Below are 17,269 nucleotides of genomic sequence, written 5' to 3' on the forward strand. Positions count from 1 at the left end.
ACCGGACGGTAAAAACAGTGGAACCGTCCCACTTCCGTTGCCTGCATGTGTCAGCTGGGGTTTTTCCGCCGGGATCAGTGAGGGGAGATTCTGTTTGTGTCACTGTAAAACGTTGTGGATTCCCTTTCCTCCCGTTAGATCGCTGTCATCGACAAACCGAGTCAAAGTATGTTCGTGTCAGAGAATCCATCCTCGCAAAGTTAACGGAACCGGCGATCGTGCAGGGTTTTGCGGCTCCGGCTGTGACAGTAAGTTGACCGGACCGCGGCGTTGGTCACTGTGGGTTCAATGTTTGAATGTCCGGTGGTTTCCTGGGAAACAGGACCGGTGCTAAAGCTGGGTTGCAGCCTGATTTGCCGAATCAAGCGTTAGCTCGTGTGGCTGCTGTGTGATTTTTTTTTTTTAATTGATGTATGTGTGGATTGTGTTCAGGGGACAATGGGAAAGAAACGGGCGAAGGACAAAAGCTCCAGAGAGGACGACGACATCGACCTGACAGGTAAATACACCTTCATCTTCCTGGTGTTGGACAACATGTAACAGGGCCCAGGCTGACTTTCTCCAATCCTGTTTGACTGTTGTGAGCAGGTCCAAACTGCAGGCACATCAAGAAAGGATCAGACCAAACTCTTCTCAAGAAGCTTTCAGGTAGTTCCGATTGGACCAGTTGCCAGGATTGTAAGCACGAAGAAAATAAAGAAAACACTGACATTAACCAGCCACAGGAGTCTGAAGAGGAAAATGAAACCGCAGCCGTTTGGATGTGTTTGAAATGCGGCCACAGAGTGAGTTAACTCAACCTGTTCACTCTTCAGATGTTAGATTTTAATTTTTTCTACCTAAACTACCATCATCCTCTTCTCTACCAGGGCTGTGGGCGACACTCTGAGAACCAGCACGCCATCAAACACTATGAGACTCCTCGGTCAGATCCACATTGCTTGGTGGTCAGCTTGGACAACTGGAGCGTGTGGTCAGTATGTTGCTGTGATGTGTGATTCATGGGGGCGCACAGGGGCTTCAGGAAATAGTTCTTCTTTCACGCAGTATTATGATGGAGAAGAAATCACGAATGAATGAAATTGACCCATAATGAGAGTGGAAGCCTACTCATAGAAGTTTCGGTAAATAATAATAAAATATCTGTTCAAGGTTCAGTGTGTAAGATTTATGTGAAAGGAATTTTTGGCAGAAATTGAACATATAATAATCCTATTGATGTTTTTTTACTGGTGTGTTTCATCTAAATTGTATGAATTGTTGTTTTCTTGTTCACTGTCGTCCAAACAGGACAAACTAAAACCTTTTGAGTTTTCATGACAACTGAAGTTCACCACAGGTTCTCTCTCATGTTGGGAAGGGGAGGGTGAGGTGAGGGGTTTTCAGCTGCAACATGACACTTCACCTCTAGATAAAATCTACACACTGAACCTTTAAGTATTTTGGCCGACAGTTTAGTACTTTGTATTTGTAGAAGCCTCTTTGGCAGGGAATTACAGCACAGATGTTTTTGGGTAAGTCTGTCTTTAGTCTTTAGGTCACTCCACAGATGTTCTGTTGGGTTTAAGTCAGGGCTTTGGTCATACAGGATGCTCAGAGACTTGCTTTGGATGAGTATAATGCTGAAAGGTGAACTCTGGAGCAGGTTTTCTTCAAGAACCTCTCAGTGTTTGTCTCTTCTGTCCCTACCACTGAAAATAACCTTTGTGGCATGATGCTGCCACCACCAGGCTTCTCAGTTGTTTTACCCGGGTGATGAGCAATCTGGCCCAATACAAGTAGACTTTCTTCAGAGAACGTCTGCAGCCCTGTCAGATCGACTGGTTGTTTGTCACCCCCCTGACAAAGGCCCTTCTTGCCAGGTCGCTCAGTTTGGCTCGGCTTCCAACTCTCAGAAGAGTGCTGGTGTTTCCAAACGTCTATGTGCGGTCGATTCAATTTGTAAATGTGGCCTACAATGAAAGTACAGAAACTTTTGCCACAGAGAAGGAACTGCATTTTATCTTATTATTCTTCTATAAAATGTAATTAGTCAGAAAACGAAATATTGTAGATATAGAAAAATTCTAAAATAAACCAGATGACAAGCGATCATATTTTCAGAATATGTGTGTTGGATTTAAATCGTATTTAATCTCCAGCTCTATAAAAACTGCAGTGGTCTGATTTACTTACTGAACTACTGGATATTGTTTGAAATGAAAACTAAATGCTCCTTTTCTCATGTGCCGTCAACCCTGCAGGTGTTATATATGCGACGACGAAGTGCAGTACTCCAGAACTGGGCATTTGTCTCAGCTGGTGACCAACCTACAAAAGCAAACTTCTGCAGAACCCCTAAAGAGACCACAGAAAAGTAAGTACTAGTGAGAAGTGTATGATCACTCTTGACGTTTTTTTTAATGAAAACATCTTATTTGAATGTCCACTTTGACACGTTTTGTTATTTAGGAGTGAAAGAGGAAGACATCTTGTTGGAAGTACAGCAGCAGACAGACACTGTCACAGCAGTGGAAAGTGAGGACACAGAGGACAAAGAAAACAAGCAGCATCAGAAGAGAAACACCAAGAAGGAGAGTGTTGGGAAAAAGTCCAGCACAACTGAAGACAAAGGTGGTGTTTCAGTAAAGGGGCTGAGCAACCTGGGAAATACGTGCTTCTTTAATGCCGTCATTCAGGTAGGATTGGGCTGTCGGTACTGGTTTAAAGTGAGAGATGTTCTGGAGTCATTATTCATTTTGTCATTGTCTTTTCTAGAATCTCTCTCAAACAACGCTTTTGAGACAGACGCTCAACAAAGTGGAAGAAGAGAAAATGAGTCTTGACATTACACCCGGTGCCTCCTCAGATCTGGTGTGTATTCTTCAAGTGTTTGTTTTGAACTGTTGAAACAGTAGCTGTATCGTTCCTAATATACAGCTTTTGTTACTTAAAAGCTTATTTTGATTGCAGGAGCCTGTCACGGTACAGTTGGCTCAGCCGGGATCCCTGACTCTGGCTATGTGTCGACTACTTAATGAGATCCAGGAATCCAAGAGGGGTGTGGTGACACCGCAGGAGTTATTCACTCAAGTTTGTAAAAAGTGAGCGTGACGACAGATTGAGGTGGAACTTGGATGTGCTGAGAAGTTTCTTCCTGTCATCGCTGCATCAAGTGTCATTCATCATCTCGTCTCTTTCCTGCAGGGCTCCCAGATTCAAAGGGTTCCAGCAGCAAGACAGCCAGGAGCTGCTGCGCTACCTTCTGGATGGGATGCGAGCTGAGGAGCATAAGGTACAGTATATACATCCAGTTTAGAGCATATATCACAAATGTTTTACACTGTTGCTGTCCATGTGTGTTGATTTGACTGTGGAACTGTACGGCAGTGAAAACCTTGTAATAAATCTACATCGCTTATTCTAGCTTATTGGCAGTAATTCATTGAGACTCTAAACTTAATCACAAATTTAGCACATTGAATTATTCATGAAATGCAAAGATATGTTGCCAGATTTCTTTTTCCTTCAGATTGAAAGATGTTAAAGATTTAGCCTCCCCTGATAGTTTGTGTAATTTTCACGAGTGGAGGATTTATTAGTGTAAAGAGGCAGAAATTGTTGATATTCTGTGAATTTGTGATTTATCAAATGGTTTGTGTTTTTATACTTGACATTCAAACATGGTCTGCCTCTGCAGAGAGTAAGCACAGGGATCGTGGAGGCATTCAAACAATCGAAGAAAAGCACCGATGATGAGCAGCTGAAAACCTTAGTTAAAGGTAAGTCACTGGGATTTAAAATAAACATATTGTGGTTGCTGTTAAGTGAGAAACGTGTTGCATCCTAGCATAGAATGTTTTAGTTCACCTTATAATTAAATGTGGCGCTCTGACAGTGAAGTTCTGATTTCAGAGTACGAGAAAAATGGGTTTCCACAAAATTTCGTCGACCACGTTTTTGGTGGGGAGTTGACCAGTACCATAATGTGTCAGCAGTGTAAAACGGTATGTACTGTTGAAAACCTTTATGATAACTTGTCAGTGTTGTGTCAGTGTGAAGCCTAATAGCCACTACTTTGCACCTGCAGGTTTCTGTAGTAACAGAAATGTTTTTGGATCTTTCTCTTCCCATTTCTGACGAGGTAAGACCCTTAGTAGTCAGTGTGTTTGTTTTCCATATTATATGCGAGTTAAATGCATGTGCGTCATTATGACTACATCTTACAGGCATTTAAAAAGAAGAACCTGAAAAAAGTCTTTCAAAAGACCAGTGAGTTGAGCCAGGATGACGGAGTCAGCCCCGCTCTGACCAACGGAGACGATAACGTTACCGGCGGGGGTGGTAGCAAGTACCATCAGAAGAAGGCCAAGAAGCAGGCAAAGAAGCAAGCTAAGGTACGTCAGTGAATGTGCGCAAATGGATCTGGCGTCCACTTGATGGATGGAAACATTGCGCAGAATGAACTGAACAACCTTGTCTTTGATTACAGCAGCAAAAGAGGCAGCAGAAGTTTGAGGGCAGAGTCACTTTAGATAACCTCCCTTCTCCGAGCCTTGCAGAGAACCAACCCACGGATCCTTCTGCAGATGAAGGGAAAAATGTTGACACTGAGACACACGAAGAAGAAGAAGCCCCGCCGAGTGAGGGAGACCCTGCACAAATCACTGCCGCTGACCTGGGTGCACAGGACCATGACACGGTCCAGGCTGAGAATGAAAAACAAGAGGAGGGCGAGGATTCCGAAACGGACTCATCAGCTACTTCATCTGTCAGCAACCGGTTTACAGTCTTATCGAAGAACCAGGACTCAAAGGACGGCGTCCTGGATGAAGGCAACATATCTGACACGGCACAAGAGGCAGAGGAAGATACCGCGCTGGTGAATGAAATGGAGAAAGTAACTCTCGATGAGGCCTTCATACAGGACTCGGATGCTGCGGAACAAAGCATGGAGGCTGAAGATGAGCCACTGGAAGGTAGAGAGTACACTGTTGTAAACCAGGACCCAGAGCTGGCCTTCCACACGCTGGCTTCCAGAACGTCCCCCGAGAAGACGGACTGTTCGGTGCAGTCATGCCTGTTTCAGTTCACAGAAGTGGAAACCCTCACGCAGAACAACAGCCTGTTGTGTGTCACCTGCACTAAACAACGGGGGAACAAAGACAACGCTGGAGGTATGTGGAATTTCTCTCATGAACACATGTGACGTATGGTCGATGCTTTTAAATCCTTGATATTGTACAAACTCGTAAACTTGTGGATGTGGGCCAGTGCATTATCACAAATCCACCAGTTCAAATTGTGTATCCTTTTCTTTTAGTGTATTTTGCTGCCTCTTCTTCTCCCTTTTGCATTTCAAGATATTAAAAAATCTGTTTTCTTTATGTGTGCTTTGTTAAGGATCCAAGAATAATGTGTACACCGACGCCTTGAAGCAAATGCTGATATCTTCTCCCCCACCAGTACTTACCCTTCACATGAAGAGATTTAAACAGGTAAGACAGGTGAAGAAAATGTTTTGCATTTTGATGCCTTGGATTCACTTGTTATTTTAGTTTAATTTAGTCTTTTGTAAGGCACTGAATCACTCATTTATGCGATTTTTAACCGCTTTTGTTTTCCTGTAGAGTGGACACAGTATTTGTAAGGTGAACCGACATGTCCAATTCCCTCTAATACTGGATTTAGCGTCTTTCTGTGTGGTCAAATGCAAGGTAAATATAGCAGTGAATGGCTTTTATTGTACACAAATACTCAAATTGACATTTGTATAATTGTATCTTTCTTGTATTTTAGAGCACTAACAAAAAGTTGTTTCCATACAGAACGTGATGGAAGGGGATACTCAGATTCTGTATAGTTTATATGGTATCGTAGAGCACAGTGGAACAATGAGGTCCGGGCATTACACAGCCTACGTGAAAGTACGACCTGATGGCCCTAAACCCACATCCAACGGATTTGCAGCAGATGGTAGGTGTGACAACAAACGGACAAACAATTTGCTTGTTATTTTTTACACATCCGTCCACTGACTCGTTGCTTCTCTGCAGGAGATGTGGAGCCACCCACAGGATCCTGGTTCCATATCAGCGACACGAGTGTTCAGCCTGTGAGCGAGAGTAAAGTGCAGAGTTGCCAAGCCTACCTCCTCTTCTACGAAAGGATCCTCTGATCAAACCGTGCCTCTCTACTCAGGAAATCTAAAAAAAAAGCCAATTCTGCTGCTGCTGCTCCAGTTTCCACAGATGACCAATAGAGCTCAACGGTTCTGGTTCCGGAAGTAAAAATCCCATTTAATTTCCCGAATACTGTTTGATTATGAACCATAATATTGTAACCATCAAGTGTAGACTTACCACGGTTTGAGATTGTGAAAAATATGTTATATGCTCATGTATTAGCCTCAAGTACGTATGATATTAACTGTGTTTTATTTGCTATATCATAAGAAATACTTCACTACCCACAATCCTCAGGTCTGATGGCAACATCCTCGATTGGTGGAACCAGCTGTTGCCAAGAAAATGTAAATACAAAATAGCAATGGTTTCTGGGATGCGTGGTTCCTTTACTCAGTGCATCCTTGTTTTTTTCATATTTCAATCATTTTATTTTGCTCAGAATCAGGTATTTTATGGTCACGATTCATTTCCAGACCTAAAGGCTCAGTGTATAGAATTTAGTGACATCCAGAGGTGAAGTGTCATGTTGCAGCTTAATACTCCTCATCTCACCCTGCCAACATGAAGGAGAACATGTGGTGAACTTCAGTTGTCATGAAAACTCAAACGGTTTTAGTTTGTCCTGTTTGGACGACAGAAAAAAAACATGGCGGACTCTGCAGAGAGGACCCCCTCCTCCATGAAAATATAAAGTTTTTAGATTTAAAGGGCCCACTCTATGATAAAGAAAACAACAATTTATACAATTTAGTTGGAACACACCATTGAAAAACTAGGATTGTTTTATATTCAATTTCTGCCCAAAAATTCCTTTAACCCAGATCTTACACACTGGACCTTTAAAACTCTTAAATCAGGATTTTCTGAAACGTCAGTGGAGAAAATGAACTGAGGAATTTTCTGCCTGAACCAGAGCTGTTCTAAAAGTGGATGCTCCTCATTTTGCTCTCGACCCAAACTGGGCAGTGATGAAATCAAACTAACTCGGAACACATTTGACACGTGTTGACATTTTTTCCTCCCCAGCAGTGTCGTGCAGTGTCCCGGGAATCGAACATTGGGACAGCTGCTCTGTTTCTCACGACGACTATTGAAAAAGGACAATGAGCGACATGCAAGTCAAGATGGACTGTGAACAGATGATGGATTTCAGTTTCAGGAAGCAAGAGGAGAAGGATTTGTCTAAAGAATAATATTTATATGCCATTTTTTTAAAAGGAAAAATAAATGTCATGTAATTAAAAGCTTACAAATGAGGCATGTTTACTTTCTTATCTTGTGGCTATAGACTTCATAGAAATATAGTTGTAATATATAATATATAAAATATTGTGGCCCTCTGAGGCCTGTGCCACTGAGCATGCGCAGTAGGTGCAGCGTTTCCTGGTCCGGGCTGTCACATGACCAGAGGAACGCTTAGATTCCGGATGATCATCTTCACGCGCTTCTACCAAGTGGCGGTAAAGTCCGGCTGACATGGCAGGTCAGTGAGCATTTGGCCTTTTTAAACTGTTATCTGTAAAGTTGCTTCACTTCTAGTCGACGACAGGAAGCTCGCGCCGTGTGCTCGTAGCTAACGGTCCGGCCTAGCTCAAGCTTCCCCCCTCGGATAAAACGTGTCGAACGTCACCTGATCATCTTCAGTAACCTTTCTGAATGTGTCGCTGATACCCGTCTTTATTTACTGTCTCATATCGGAACGTCACGCCTCTCCACCAGGCCCAGCTGAGCTTAACATGAGTCAGCATTTTAAACTTGACCAAGTTGGAAATTAAACTCATCCAGGCTACAGTGACTCATCAGTTCTGTTGAGAGCTAATGCTGATCGTTGTGTTGACGCGAATCCTGAAGTGGTATCAAACTTTAAGAAAGTAGTTTCATGCATCACAGGGTTTTCACTGAATAAAGAAGAGGAGATCGTTTTCATTAGCTTCCATCTCATGTGGCCCACTGACACAAACATGCTGAGTTAGTAGATTGTAGTCGTAATATTTTACCAGTACTGATATTTAAAGAATCATATTTTACTGTAGCCTAAAAGTAATGTGAAGTTGTATTATAACCCTACTTTACACTGGGCGGACCCATTTTCTATTTGATATTTTGTGTTAATGTTAATATTTTAAAAATCTGATTTAGTTTTTCATCTTTACCACATCATGTAACCATGAGGTCACTAAAAATCATATCCGCTATTATTGCTACAGACAAGTATATACCTCTTTTTGAGTGTCCTACGTTACTAAAACATATGCCTGTATGTATGTTTTTGTGTCTTAAATGCTGAATTGTATAATAAATTGTATTGTTACTAAGAATTGTATTGTTGTAAATACAAACCATTTTACTATTATTTTATTAAGTAAATCATTTTCCTATTTTATTTGAATATTCCTACTACGAAATGGAAACTACTGAAAAAAAATATAGAATTTCAATAGCTTCCATGTCATGTGACCCATTGACTTTAAACCATTGTTTTTTTAAATATTAATATAAGAAGCAGTAGACAGGTGTGTCCTGTTTATCTAGAGCTATGGTTTGTTCCAAAAAATAAGTTAATCAGAATTGTTTGCAGATACATCTTGACAACTTTTAGACAAATTTAACATCGTGGTTTATTCTGACTGTTGTGTATTGTCTGACCCAGGCTGAGCTTGTAAGAACAATGTCGCTCCAAGCTCCTCGCATGTCAGCGTTCACGTTTCAGTCGGCAGTGCACAGCGCCCACGTTCTCTCGTGTCTGAACGACCAGAGGCAGCAGGATGTCCTGTGTGACGTGACGGTGGTGGTGGAGGACAGGAGTTTTCGGGCCCACTGCTCCGTCTTGGCCTCCTGCAGTGAATACTTTCACAGCCGAGTCACCAGTGCCATCAGACAGAATCCCATCATCACTTTGCCTGAAGAGGTCGGTGTCTTAACTTTGGAAAAAGAAACAACACTTCAAACGTTTCGCAGTCTGTGCTATAATTCATTGTTAGTAACTGTTTCACGGATGTGTGTCGGCATCAGTTCCTCTATTTCAAATCCATAAGTCATCTGATTTGTTGGAGTAGGAAATAAGGCAGATTGTACTTGACAGGACTTTCTCATGAAACCAATACATTTAAAATGTCGACATTTAGCAAGATATAATATCTATATATGCAGGGTGCAGGAGCAGCCACCAGACTCTGTGGTCAAAATGGCTTCTGGACGCTGCTACATTTGTTTGTGTCAGATTTACCTCCTGCACATACATACATAACTATGTATGTGACATTGTGTACATCTGTCAGCCCCCTAAAGAATGATTAGTTTTATACAGCCAGTTGCAAGTGAAATCGTCTTTGCGACTTTTTGAGCTGTTCACATGTTTTATACTTGCATGGTTTTTAATCGCTTAAAATATTTGCCGTACATCTTTTGTCCACAGGTGACCGTGGAGGGGTTTGAACCTTTGCTCCAATTTGCCTACACATCAAAGCTGCTCTTCACCAAAGAAAACATTCATGCCATTCACAGCAGTGCTGAGTTTTTAGGATTTCAAGACTTGGAGTCAGCGTGCTTTGATTTCCTCATCCCAAAGTTTTCTGAAGGCAAAAGGACCTCAGAGGAGGTCAGCCGTCGAGCCTGCTGTAAGAGCCGGGATCCCAGCACCAGTTTTGGCTCCTGTGTAGAGAGCAGCCAACCAAAATCATTTGAGCCTCACAGCTCGGTGCCTTCAGAAGGAGATGAGCAATCAGTCTTCCCATCACAGTGTCCTCAGACAGCACAGAGTCAGACGAATAACGGGGAAGAAAACCTCTGTCTGGAGAACTGCGGGCCACAAATGGCCCCCTTATCTCTGGAGTTGACAGCAAATGGAGTGTGCCCCATGTTGTCTTTGCCATGCCCAGACTCCGACAAAGCAGATCATCCGTCTCAGTTTTGTGAAAGAGACATTTTAGAGATAGGAGACGTGTGTAATCAAAGTGAGTTCAGTTTGGCAGACTGTGGCTTACCCTGTGAGCTGTCAACCCCTGGGCATGTGGATCCACCAGAGCTCAGTGAGCCAGCAGGCAGAGATGTTAAACAGACTGTTGAGACACTCGGTGCTGAAACCAGCTGTAACCCCAGTTTGTGCCCAATCAACACATCAGGGGTAGAAAATTGCAGTGGGTTATTAGAGCCGAGTGAGGTTGGCCTTGAACAGAGATTGACAGGTGATCTCTCAGACCCGGCACTAACTGCTTTAAACCACGAGGAGGGATTTGGGGAGAGGAGCAGTGTGGAGAGGGAGGTGGCTGAACATCTGGCAAAAGGATTCTGGTCTGACCTATGCCCGTCTCAAGGTCAACCCCTCCCCCTGGATCCCATGGACCAAAACAATTTAGCAAAAGCATCAGACTTTCATTGGCTTAAGCAGCTGGACTTGAGCTCCAGTGCAGGAGACTGCCCTTTCCTCAGGGACCTTGGGACAGGTGATGACCTCGCTCCACGCACTGACAGTTTGTCACAGACAGAGGAGAGCCCGTGCATGTCCTCCTCAATCAACTCTGGGGACGACTCAGACCTGGACACAGATGGGGACACCGAGGCCAACAACAAAAGAGCTGCAGAGGTCATTGCAATACGCAACTAGTGTGTTATTGCTAATAGTTATGGATATTTAGTAAAATGAATTTATCTTAAACCTGTTCTCTACAGATTCAGCTCCCATTCCCAGTAGAGCAGATCTCAGCACTGAGCCGGAGTGCCTTCCAGCAGCTTCTGAGAAACCATCACCTGACTCCAGATCAGCTGGAGTTTGTCCATGATGTCCGTCGACGAAGCAAAAACCGTGTGGCGGCACAACGTTGCCGAAAGCGAAAAATAGACAGCATACAACATCTAGAATGTGAAATCAAACGATTAGTAAGTTACCTTTACAATGCCCAGTGTCTAAAATATTTCTGAATTCACTGTCTCTAAAGTAATAAGTGATTTGTGACATTGGGTTTTAATTATTTTTGTGCAAAACAAAAGATGTAGAGGAAGTGACGGCTACTTCATTGTTGTCCTCTCCACAGAAAAGTGAGAAAGAGCTGCTGCTGCAGGAGCAAACTGAGCTGGCGCAAAACCTGGAGGAGATGCGTCAGAGTCTGTGCGGGTTGTGTAAAAGTGTCAGCATCGAGTCTGGTTCCGATCAGGACCACTTGCAGCTTCTTACCAAGCTCTCCTCACCAGACTTCCCCGTCCCCTCTCCGAGTCACTTGGTCAAGGACGAGGAGTCCCACATCACTATCGAAATGGTAAGTTGCTCCGCAGAGTGTGACCAGGACGGGACGCCTGCAGACTCAGTTCAAACTACTGCACCAGAGGTTGGTACTCACACAAAGGAGGCAGGTTCTCCGCAGAGCTGTCCTGTTCCTGCATCCTTTCTCAACGCTTGTCTGGACATGAACAGCAGCTTGTAATTGGACTCAAATCCCTCTGTTGATTGTGATCATGCAAGGCCACAGGCAGGAGGTGAACTTTCAGTATATACTGTTATCCTCTTTTGGGAAAGACACACTTTCATGTGTATTTCACTGAAGAACTTTTCGACATGCATAAGTGTCACGTTCAGTTGCTGTATTTCTAATATGCAATTCACACAAAACCCAGTGTTTATCACCGTTTCGAAGGTGCAGGCAATTTTCAGGTAGTTCCCAAGATGTAGCAAATTAGCAGGACTAATTAATTAAGTTTCTCAGGGACACCCATAACCTGACTGTGTTTTAAATGCGAAAATAATTCTCTTTGCACAACCCCACCCTACTCTCCTCCTCATACCCACGCAGACTTGAGATGTTTCTCAGTTAATTGGTCTGGCACACATACTGTTTTATTCATCCGGTTAATATGCAAAGCACTAACAGAACTTTTGTTACCGTAAATCTGAAGGAAACGGTACAGCTAATATAATATGTATAGTTTAAATGAATAGCTGTCAGCTTACTCCAGTATTCATAGAATGGTTGCAGAGTTTTGTAACGGAACCTTAAATATGGTATTTGATGCAAAAATGTGCCTTATGCAGTATAATATGAAAAGAGAAAGATAAAGGTAGTTTTTGTTAGTTCTTGTCTGGAGGACTGTTGCACATTAACCCAAAGCCTGCATTCTCTTATGTCTACTTCTGTCTGCATGTATGAGTATTTTTTGAGAAATGCTTTCACATATACTTTCAAATAAACAGCATTTTGTTACCATTCAACGTTTCATTTCTGAGAGGCAACAATATAGTCCACTCAAACGAGGTGAAGTACCACAATTTGGACAGTAGATGTCAGTGCAACTGCATCTGCCTTGCCAGCTCTGTTCATCCTTGATCGAATAGAATATTAAAACGTAATAAAGAAATATTCATGGAAGTTTAATTCTTTACTTTGTTTAAACTTTGAGTGATGACACAATCAACAAATCTGAGAAGATGGAGAAAAAAGTTAGGGAAGTTGGGACTAAATGAGGAACAGGAAGCTGTTCAGTCCAAATTCAACAGTTGCACATCAGTCAGTTTAACACTAGATCTATAGATGTTTTCACTTGACATGGAACTCATCGGAATAAACTTGTATGAGTAACCTGCTGCATCATTAATTCAGCTTTTAGTTCGGACCTGTAGTCCGCAGAGGAAGTAACTCATTTTTTAATCTGCAAATCTGCACATTCAGGTTTAGAAAGATGCTGATTGAGCACAAAGCAGCAGCTCTTCGGTCGCCATCAAACCATTATCTATAGTAACTATACGCTGTCGGACAAGGAAAGTACAGTAAGACTCCTGAGAAAGTATTTGTTTCACAGTTATTGTTCATCACCGCAACAGCGGTTTAGGTTGGATGTTTATGGTAAATGCAAAAAAAAAAAATTAATAATAATTTCTGATGTTCCTTTCTGACAAAAGCTCCATATTAGCTGCTAACGTGACACGTGTCAGGCTGCTCTCCAAAGACCTTGTGCTCATCATCCTCATCAGTTTGAAAAATGATTGTCATTCTGTTTCAGGTGTTTCTTAATGTTATTTTTGGGTGCAAATGTCGCTGCTTATTCTTGTAAACAACCAAGATTTGAAGAGCAACTTACATTCTTCAAACCTTGTTCAAATATCCATCATTTACTGGAAAACACCACAACATGGTGGCAATCACTGTCTGATTAATTATTATTTTTACTTATGATTATTTTCTGTGTTCTGCTGATGACCAGCGAGTTTAAAGTTGTATGGGTTAAAAAGCTACGGTATAACTGACGCTGGTCTAAGTGCTCTCTCTCGTTAGAGTGGAGATCTTAGACAACCAGTGATTAACAAACTTAAAGAGAGCAACCGTGTCAGGGAAAAGACCCTTCAATGTTGAAAAACAATTTTCTCAAGATGTTTTTATAAATTTCTCTGTAGCACTTTGGGACAATGAAATATAAAGCAATCTCCCTGCCTTTTCCTCAGAGCGCCATCCTCAAGTGGCAATTACATCGGTAACCCTGAAGCAACTAATAAATCTCATCTTTGAGAAGTTCACATGCACACAAAAAACTGCAACCCTAACTCTACAAGTAGTGCTGCATCTAAAAGTCAAAAGGATTAGAAGATAATGCCACAGACATCAGATATCATCTATCCAAGCTGCCATGACACACATCTGCAGAAAAGCTTCCGGTTCCAAGCCTTCAAACACCAAACCGCACCAAGGCTTCTCGAGTCGGACCTGTTTCTGAATCCCCCCCACCCCCAACAAAAATTAAGTTGCTGCTGGTGTTTCCATCTTTTATGCACAGTTCAGATTTTGGAGCATTGTAGCTCAAAAAGTAAGATTATCCTCTCTTGCAAGCTACACAGGACGAGAGACTTGATTTGAGGAGGAAGCAGCTGTGTGGCATGGCAAGGTCAGAGGCCCATAATCCGCGGCCTCATTCATGCGAGATTAAAAACCTGCTCTGAGTTCTCATTAAGAACGCAGGGTTAGAAGATTAAAGACCAGCAAACAAAATGAAAGCAGTTTAAGCCCAATCCTGGAATTCATCAGAATACCAAAACCTTAAACTGTCATTACAACGTGAGATTAATGCAAAGCCCCCTTGAACTCTGTATCTATCTTGATATATCTTCTGTGTCGGAGCCTATATTTCCTTTTTTTTCCCAAAAAAAATCTGGACCAAGATGTCTCATCTTTTTCATTCTTCCACACCTCCTTTCTTTTCTGGTTTACTACTGTAATTAAAATGTTTTTTTTAGATAAAACATTGTCAGTATGAATTGGCTCAGATTACTGTCTATACAATTACCAGTCCTTTTTTATTCTTTTGTTATGTCACACGATACGTGGTTTTGTTTTTTATAAAGTGCCGATCTATGTCCCTTTCACCTACTTTTCTAGTGAGCCCGGTCATTATCCTCTCACAGACAGACTCCACAATACTTAGGTAGCAAGGATTAGTAAACAGGAGGCGGGGGGGGGGGGGAAACAAGGATTAGAAACTAAAACATCTGGAAGTTAGCTTGCTTGCGAAATTGCAGACAATTGCTAAATCAGACAATATATATGTGCTAATAAAATACTTTTTTCAGAACAGTACCACGGGCCGACTCTTTCAGGACCACAGCTGTTGTTTGTGTGATTTTCTTTTTCGAAGACAAGATTTTGCAAATTTTTTTGTCAAATTTAATTTTGAGCCATATGTGAGATGTCTGAAAAATCCATGGAAAAATTGCACAATAAAACCTTTGGAACACCAGAACATGTCAAACCTTCTTTGAGGCCCACCCATCCCCTAAATTCCATCTAGCAGCATGAAATTGCAAACACTCACACATACATATCAGTTCCCTAAATGAGTTTTTTCATCAAGATCCGCAGATTATTTCCTGGGAAATCTATGAAAAAAATGTCATAAAAATTACCAATCTCACAATGAAAGAAGCAGAACTCCTGGATCCACCCCCTGATCTGGAGCCGCACCAATATTGAATGGGTTCTCCCCTGATCCATACCCCATCCTTCCACCAAGTTTCATCGCATTTTGACCAATAATTTTTGCATAATCGTGCAAGAACCAAAATCTTTGCCATGATCTATTTGCCTTGACCTCAGTTCACTCCAGATTATAGCCTGACAGCTTTCAGTTTCCTTCTTGTTTTCTGCACCTCATGTGAAATAAACAAGGCAGCACTGCAGCCATGTCCTTCATGCACTCCCGCATGTGGAGCTATGAAGTGGGCATCGTGCTGGAGGTTCTTCAGCAGGGGTCAAAATCCTCGAGAAAGACACAATACTCATACAGTATAATCAATTCCAGCATAAGGCCCATGACCTTCTTGCAACACAGCATAAGTCTTATAAGCTGTTGAGCTACTGTAACTGATTACATGCTGCAGTCACTATGAACCTCATTTTGGGGGTAGTGCAGAGAGAGAGGGGCTGTATCCCATTGACAGGATTATATAAATGAGGAACATAATACTGTAATCTCCCAGAGAAATGAGAGAAACCAGGGGACATGTCGAACCAAGCTATAGCTCGCACCCTGCTCTGCAACCGTCAGATTGTCAAACAGCTGGTTGTACAGTGACGGATTACATTCACACTTTCTGTGGTAACAGCCCATCACTGTGTTGCATTTATGGCCCTATAGAGGCACAGGGTAATGTGCCTTTTCAGGACATGATCCGTGAGAGAAGTCATGCTGTGTAAGATTATGATTATTTTACCAGTCGTGGAGAAAATGTCCCAATTTATCAGAGTCGAGAGCCAAGTGGAAAAGCAAAAAAGATGCCGAGCAATTCTGCCAAGTGTGTTTGATTTTAATTTGCTGTTGTGAGAGTTGGACGCAGCTTGGACTATTTTCTTCAGCTGAAAGGGCAGAAACAAAATCCAATGATCAAAGTCACATTCGATGTGTGCTAGTGTTCACTGGTAGTAAGACTTCTCCCATGTTTGCCTTTATTATAATTATTCAGTTATGAATTTAATTAATCACAAGACCATATTACATCATCAGTTACTGATTAACTGATTGTGTGGTTTTGTAAAATCTAGTCAACAGAAGATTGTTTTAATAAATGTATATGATTGTATATCATTTGTGTCATAGAAAATCTCTGTCCTCTCCTTGGCATGGATTCTTCTCTTCATTATAGAAATAGAAATTGAATGAGATGAACAAAATACAACATTGAACTGTTCTCAAATCAAACAATACTGGACTTCTGCCTGAAAGGAAAACCAAGTTCAACACAGCAGAGTTGTCTGAATTTCGTTTGGCATCAAATCTTTTCGTTGGGTCGACTCCAAAAGTGTCTGTCACTCACAACTTAGCTCTGTAGTCGTCCGTAATTTCTTGATTATTGATTTTTGTTGTATTATATTTGGACCAAATGACTTGTGCATTATATTGTCTGGCCGGTGGACAATCACACTAAATTAACCAGTTTGAATTTAAATCTCGTTCAAAAGTCCTTCGTTTTGTGCAAACTGGTGGGGCTTTGTTTATCCTGAAAGCAACTGTGAAATTGGATTCTATAGAAATATTTGGCCGATCACATCCAGCTCAGCTGAGCTTCTAAAGTCTGTCTGATGCATGAAATCATATTGTACATCAAAAATAATCCACATAATAATCCCAATCACCTATTCCATTTGCTTCTTGCTCCATACAGGCAAACGTGGTGTGGCATTGGACAAAGACGTGTGTTTAAATAATGATTGTTGTTCCAGGCTCAACTCTCCTCAGTCATAAGCAACAACTCTTCAAATTCTGTCTTGAGCGTGGCACAAATCCAGAAACCAAACGAGATACATTTCATTTCATCTGCAGGATTTTCCACCATGTGTTAAAATCAAGTTTATGCTTAAATTCTAACATATACATTTTTTATCGTCGGATATCAGTATCAGCATCTGCCCCCAATCATCAATATCAGTCAAGCTGTATTTCCATAGTGCAGGGCTTAAACAATAAGAAGCAAACCTGAGGTTGTGTAACACCTGTTTTAGAATAACATGAGTGATTTGAGTTTTCTGAAAATGGCCAAAACATGTTTGAAAGAACACAACAATCAAACGTCAAAAATAGGAAAACCACATTTTAAAAGGTTCCCTAGTTCTACAAGTTCTTCTTGGTGTAAC

The 17,269-nt window shown here is 41.7% G+C and overlaps 2 protein-coding genes across 5 annotated transcripts; both read left to right on the top strand.

Annotated features, from left to right (window-relative positions):
- The first annotated feature begins 7 nt into the window (after positions 1-7).
- On the top strand, positions 8-7,423 carry usp16 (ubiquitin specific peptidase 16). Of its 4 annotated transcripts, none has more exons than XR_002202774.2 (19): positions 14-248; positions 433-499; positions 589-785; positions 870-973; positions 2,244-2,356; positions 2,452-2,678; positions 2,758-2,853; positions 2,953-3,083; positions 3,187-3,274; positions 3,680-3,761; positions 3,895-3,986; positions 4,070-4,123; positions 4,209-4,376; positions 4,472-5,156; positions 5,383-5,477; positions 5,610-5,696; positions 5,808-5,955; positions 6,036-6,511; positions 7,194-7,423. XR_002202774.2 is itself a non-coding variant. In XM_020088305.2 (18 exons), exons 2-18 carry the CDS (start codon positions 439-441, stop codon positions 6,155-6,157), a joined length of 2,550 nt encoding a protein of 849 aa, XP_019943864.2. In that variant the 5' UTR covers positions 8-248; positions 433-438; the 3' UTR covers positions 6,158-7,423. The 4 variants fall into 4 exon arrangements, 2 of the variants coding, with proteins under 2 accessions (XP_019943864.2, XP_019943865.2); XR_002202776.2 differs by having other exon boundaries at positions 6,036-6,265; XM_020088305.2 differs by having other exon boundaries at positions 8-248; positions 6,036-7,423.
- Positions 7,424-7,453: 30 nt separating this feature from the next.
- Positions 7,454-12,361, top strand: LOC109630244 (transcription regulator protein BACH1-like). The gene is made up of 5 exons (XM_020088308.2): positions 7,454-7,650; positions 8,818-9,075; positions 9,583-10,749; positions 10,836-11,042; positions 11,198-12,361. Exons 2-5 carry the CDS (start codon positions 8,836-8,838, stop codon positions 11,582-11,584), a joined length of 2,001 nt encoding a protein of 666 aa, XP_019943867.2. The 5' UTR covers positions 7,454-7,650; positions 8,818-8,835; the 3' UTR covers positions 11,585-12,361.
- Positions 12,362-17,269: the final 4,908 nt, after the last annotated feature.

This window comes from Paralichthys olivaceus, chromosome 11 (genome assembly GCF_024713975.1).
Source record: "Paralichthys olivaceus isolate ysfri-2021 chromosome 11, ASM2471397v2, whole genome shotgun sequence".
Lineage (NCBI taxonomy): Eukaryota > Metazoa > Chordata > Actinopteri > Pleuronectiformes > Paralichthyidae > Paralichthys > Paralichthys olivaceus.

Bases quoted from the DNA above. Each gene is read 5' to 3' on its own strand.
- usp16 (XM_020088305.2), top strand. From the start codon at position 439: ATGGGAAAGAAACGGGCGAAGGACAAAAGCTCCAGAGAGGACGACGAC. The intron at 500-588 runs GTAAATACACCT...TGTTGTGAGCAG, and splicing joins CGACGACATCGACCTGACAG to GTCCAAACTGCAGGCACATC. The intron at 4,377-4,471 runs GTACGTCAGTGA...CTTTGATTACAG, and splicing joins AGGCAAAGAAGCAAGCTAAG to CAGCAAAAGAGGCAGCAGAA.
- LOC109630244 (XM_020088308.2), top strand. From the start codon at position 8,836: ATGTCGCTCCAAGCTCCTCGCATGTCAGCGTTCACGTTTCAGTCGGCA. The intron at 9,076-9,582 runs GTCGGTGTCTTA...TTTTGTCCACAG, and splicing joins TCATCACTTTGCCTGAAGAG to GTGACCGTGGAGGGGTTTGA. The intron at 10,750-10,835 runs GTCATTGCAATA...TGTTCTCTACAG, and splicing joins ACAACAAAAGAGCTGCAGAG to ATTCAGCTCCCATTCCCAGT.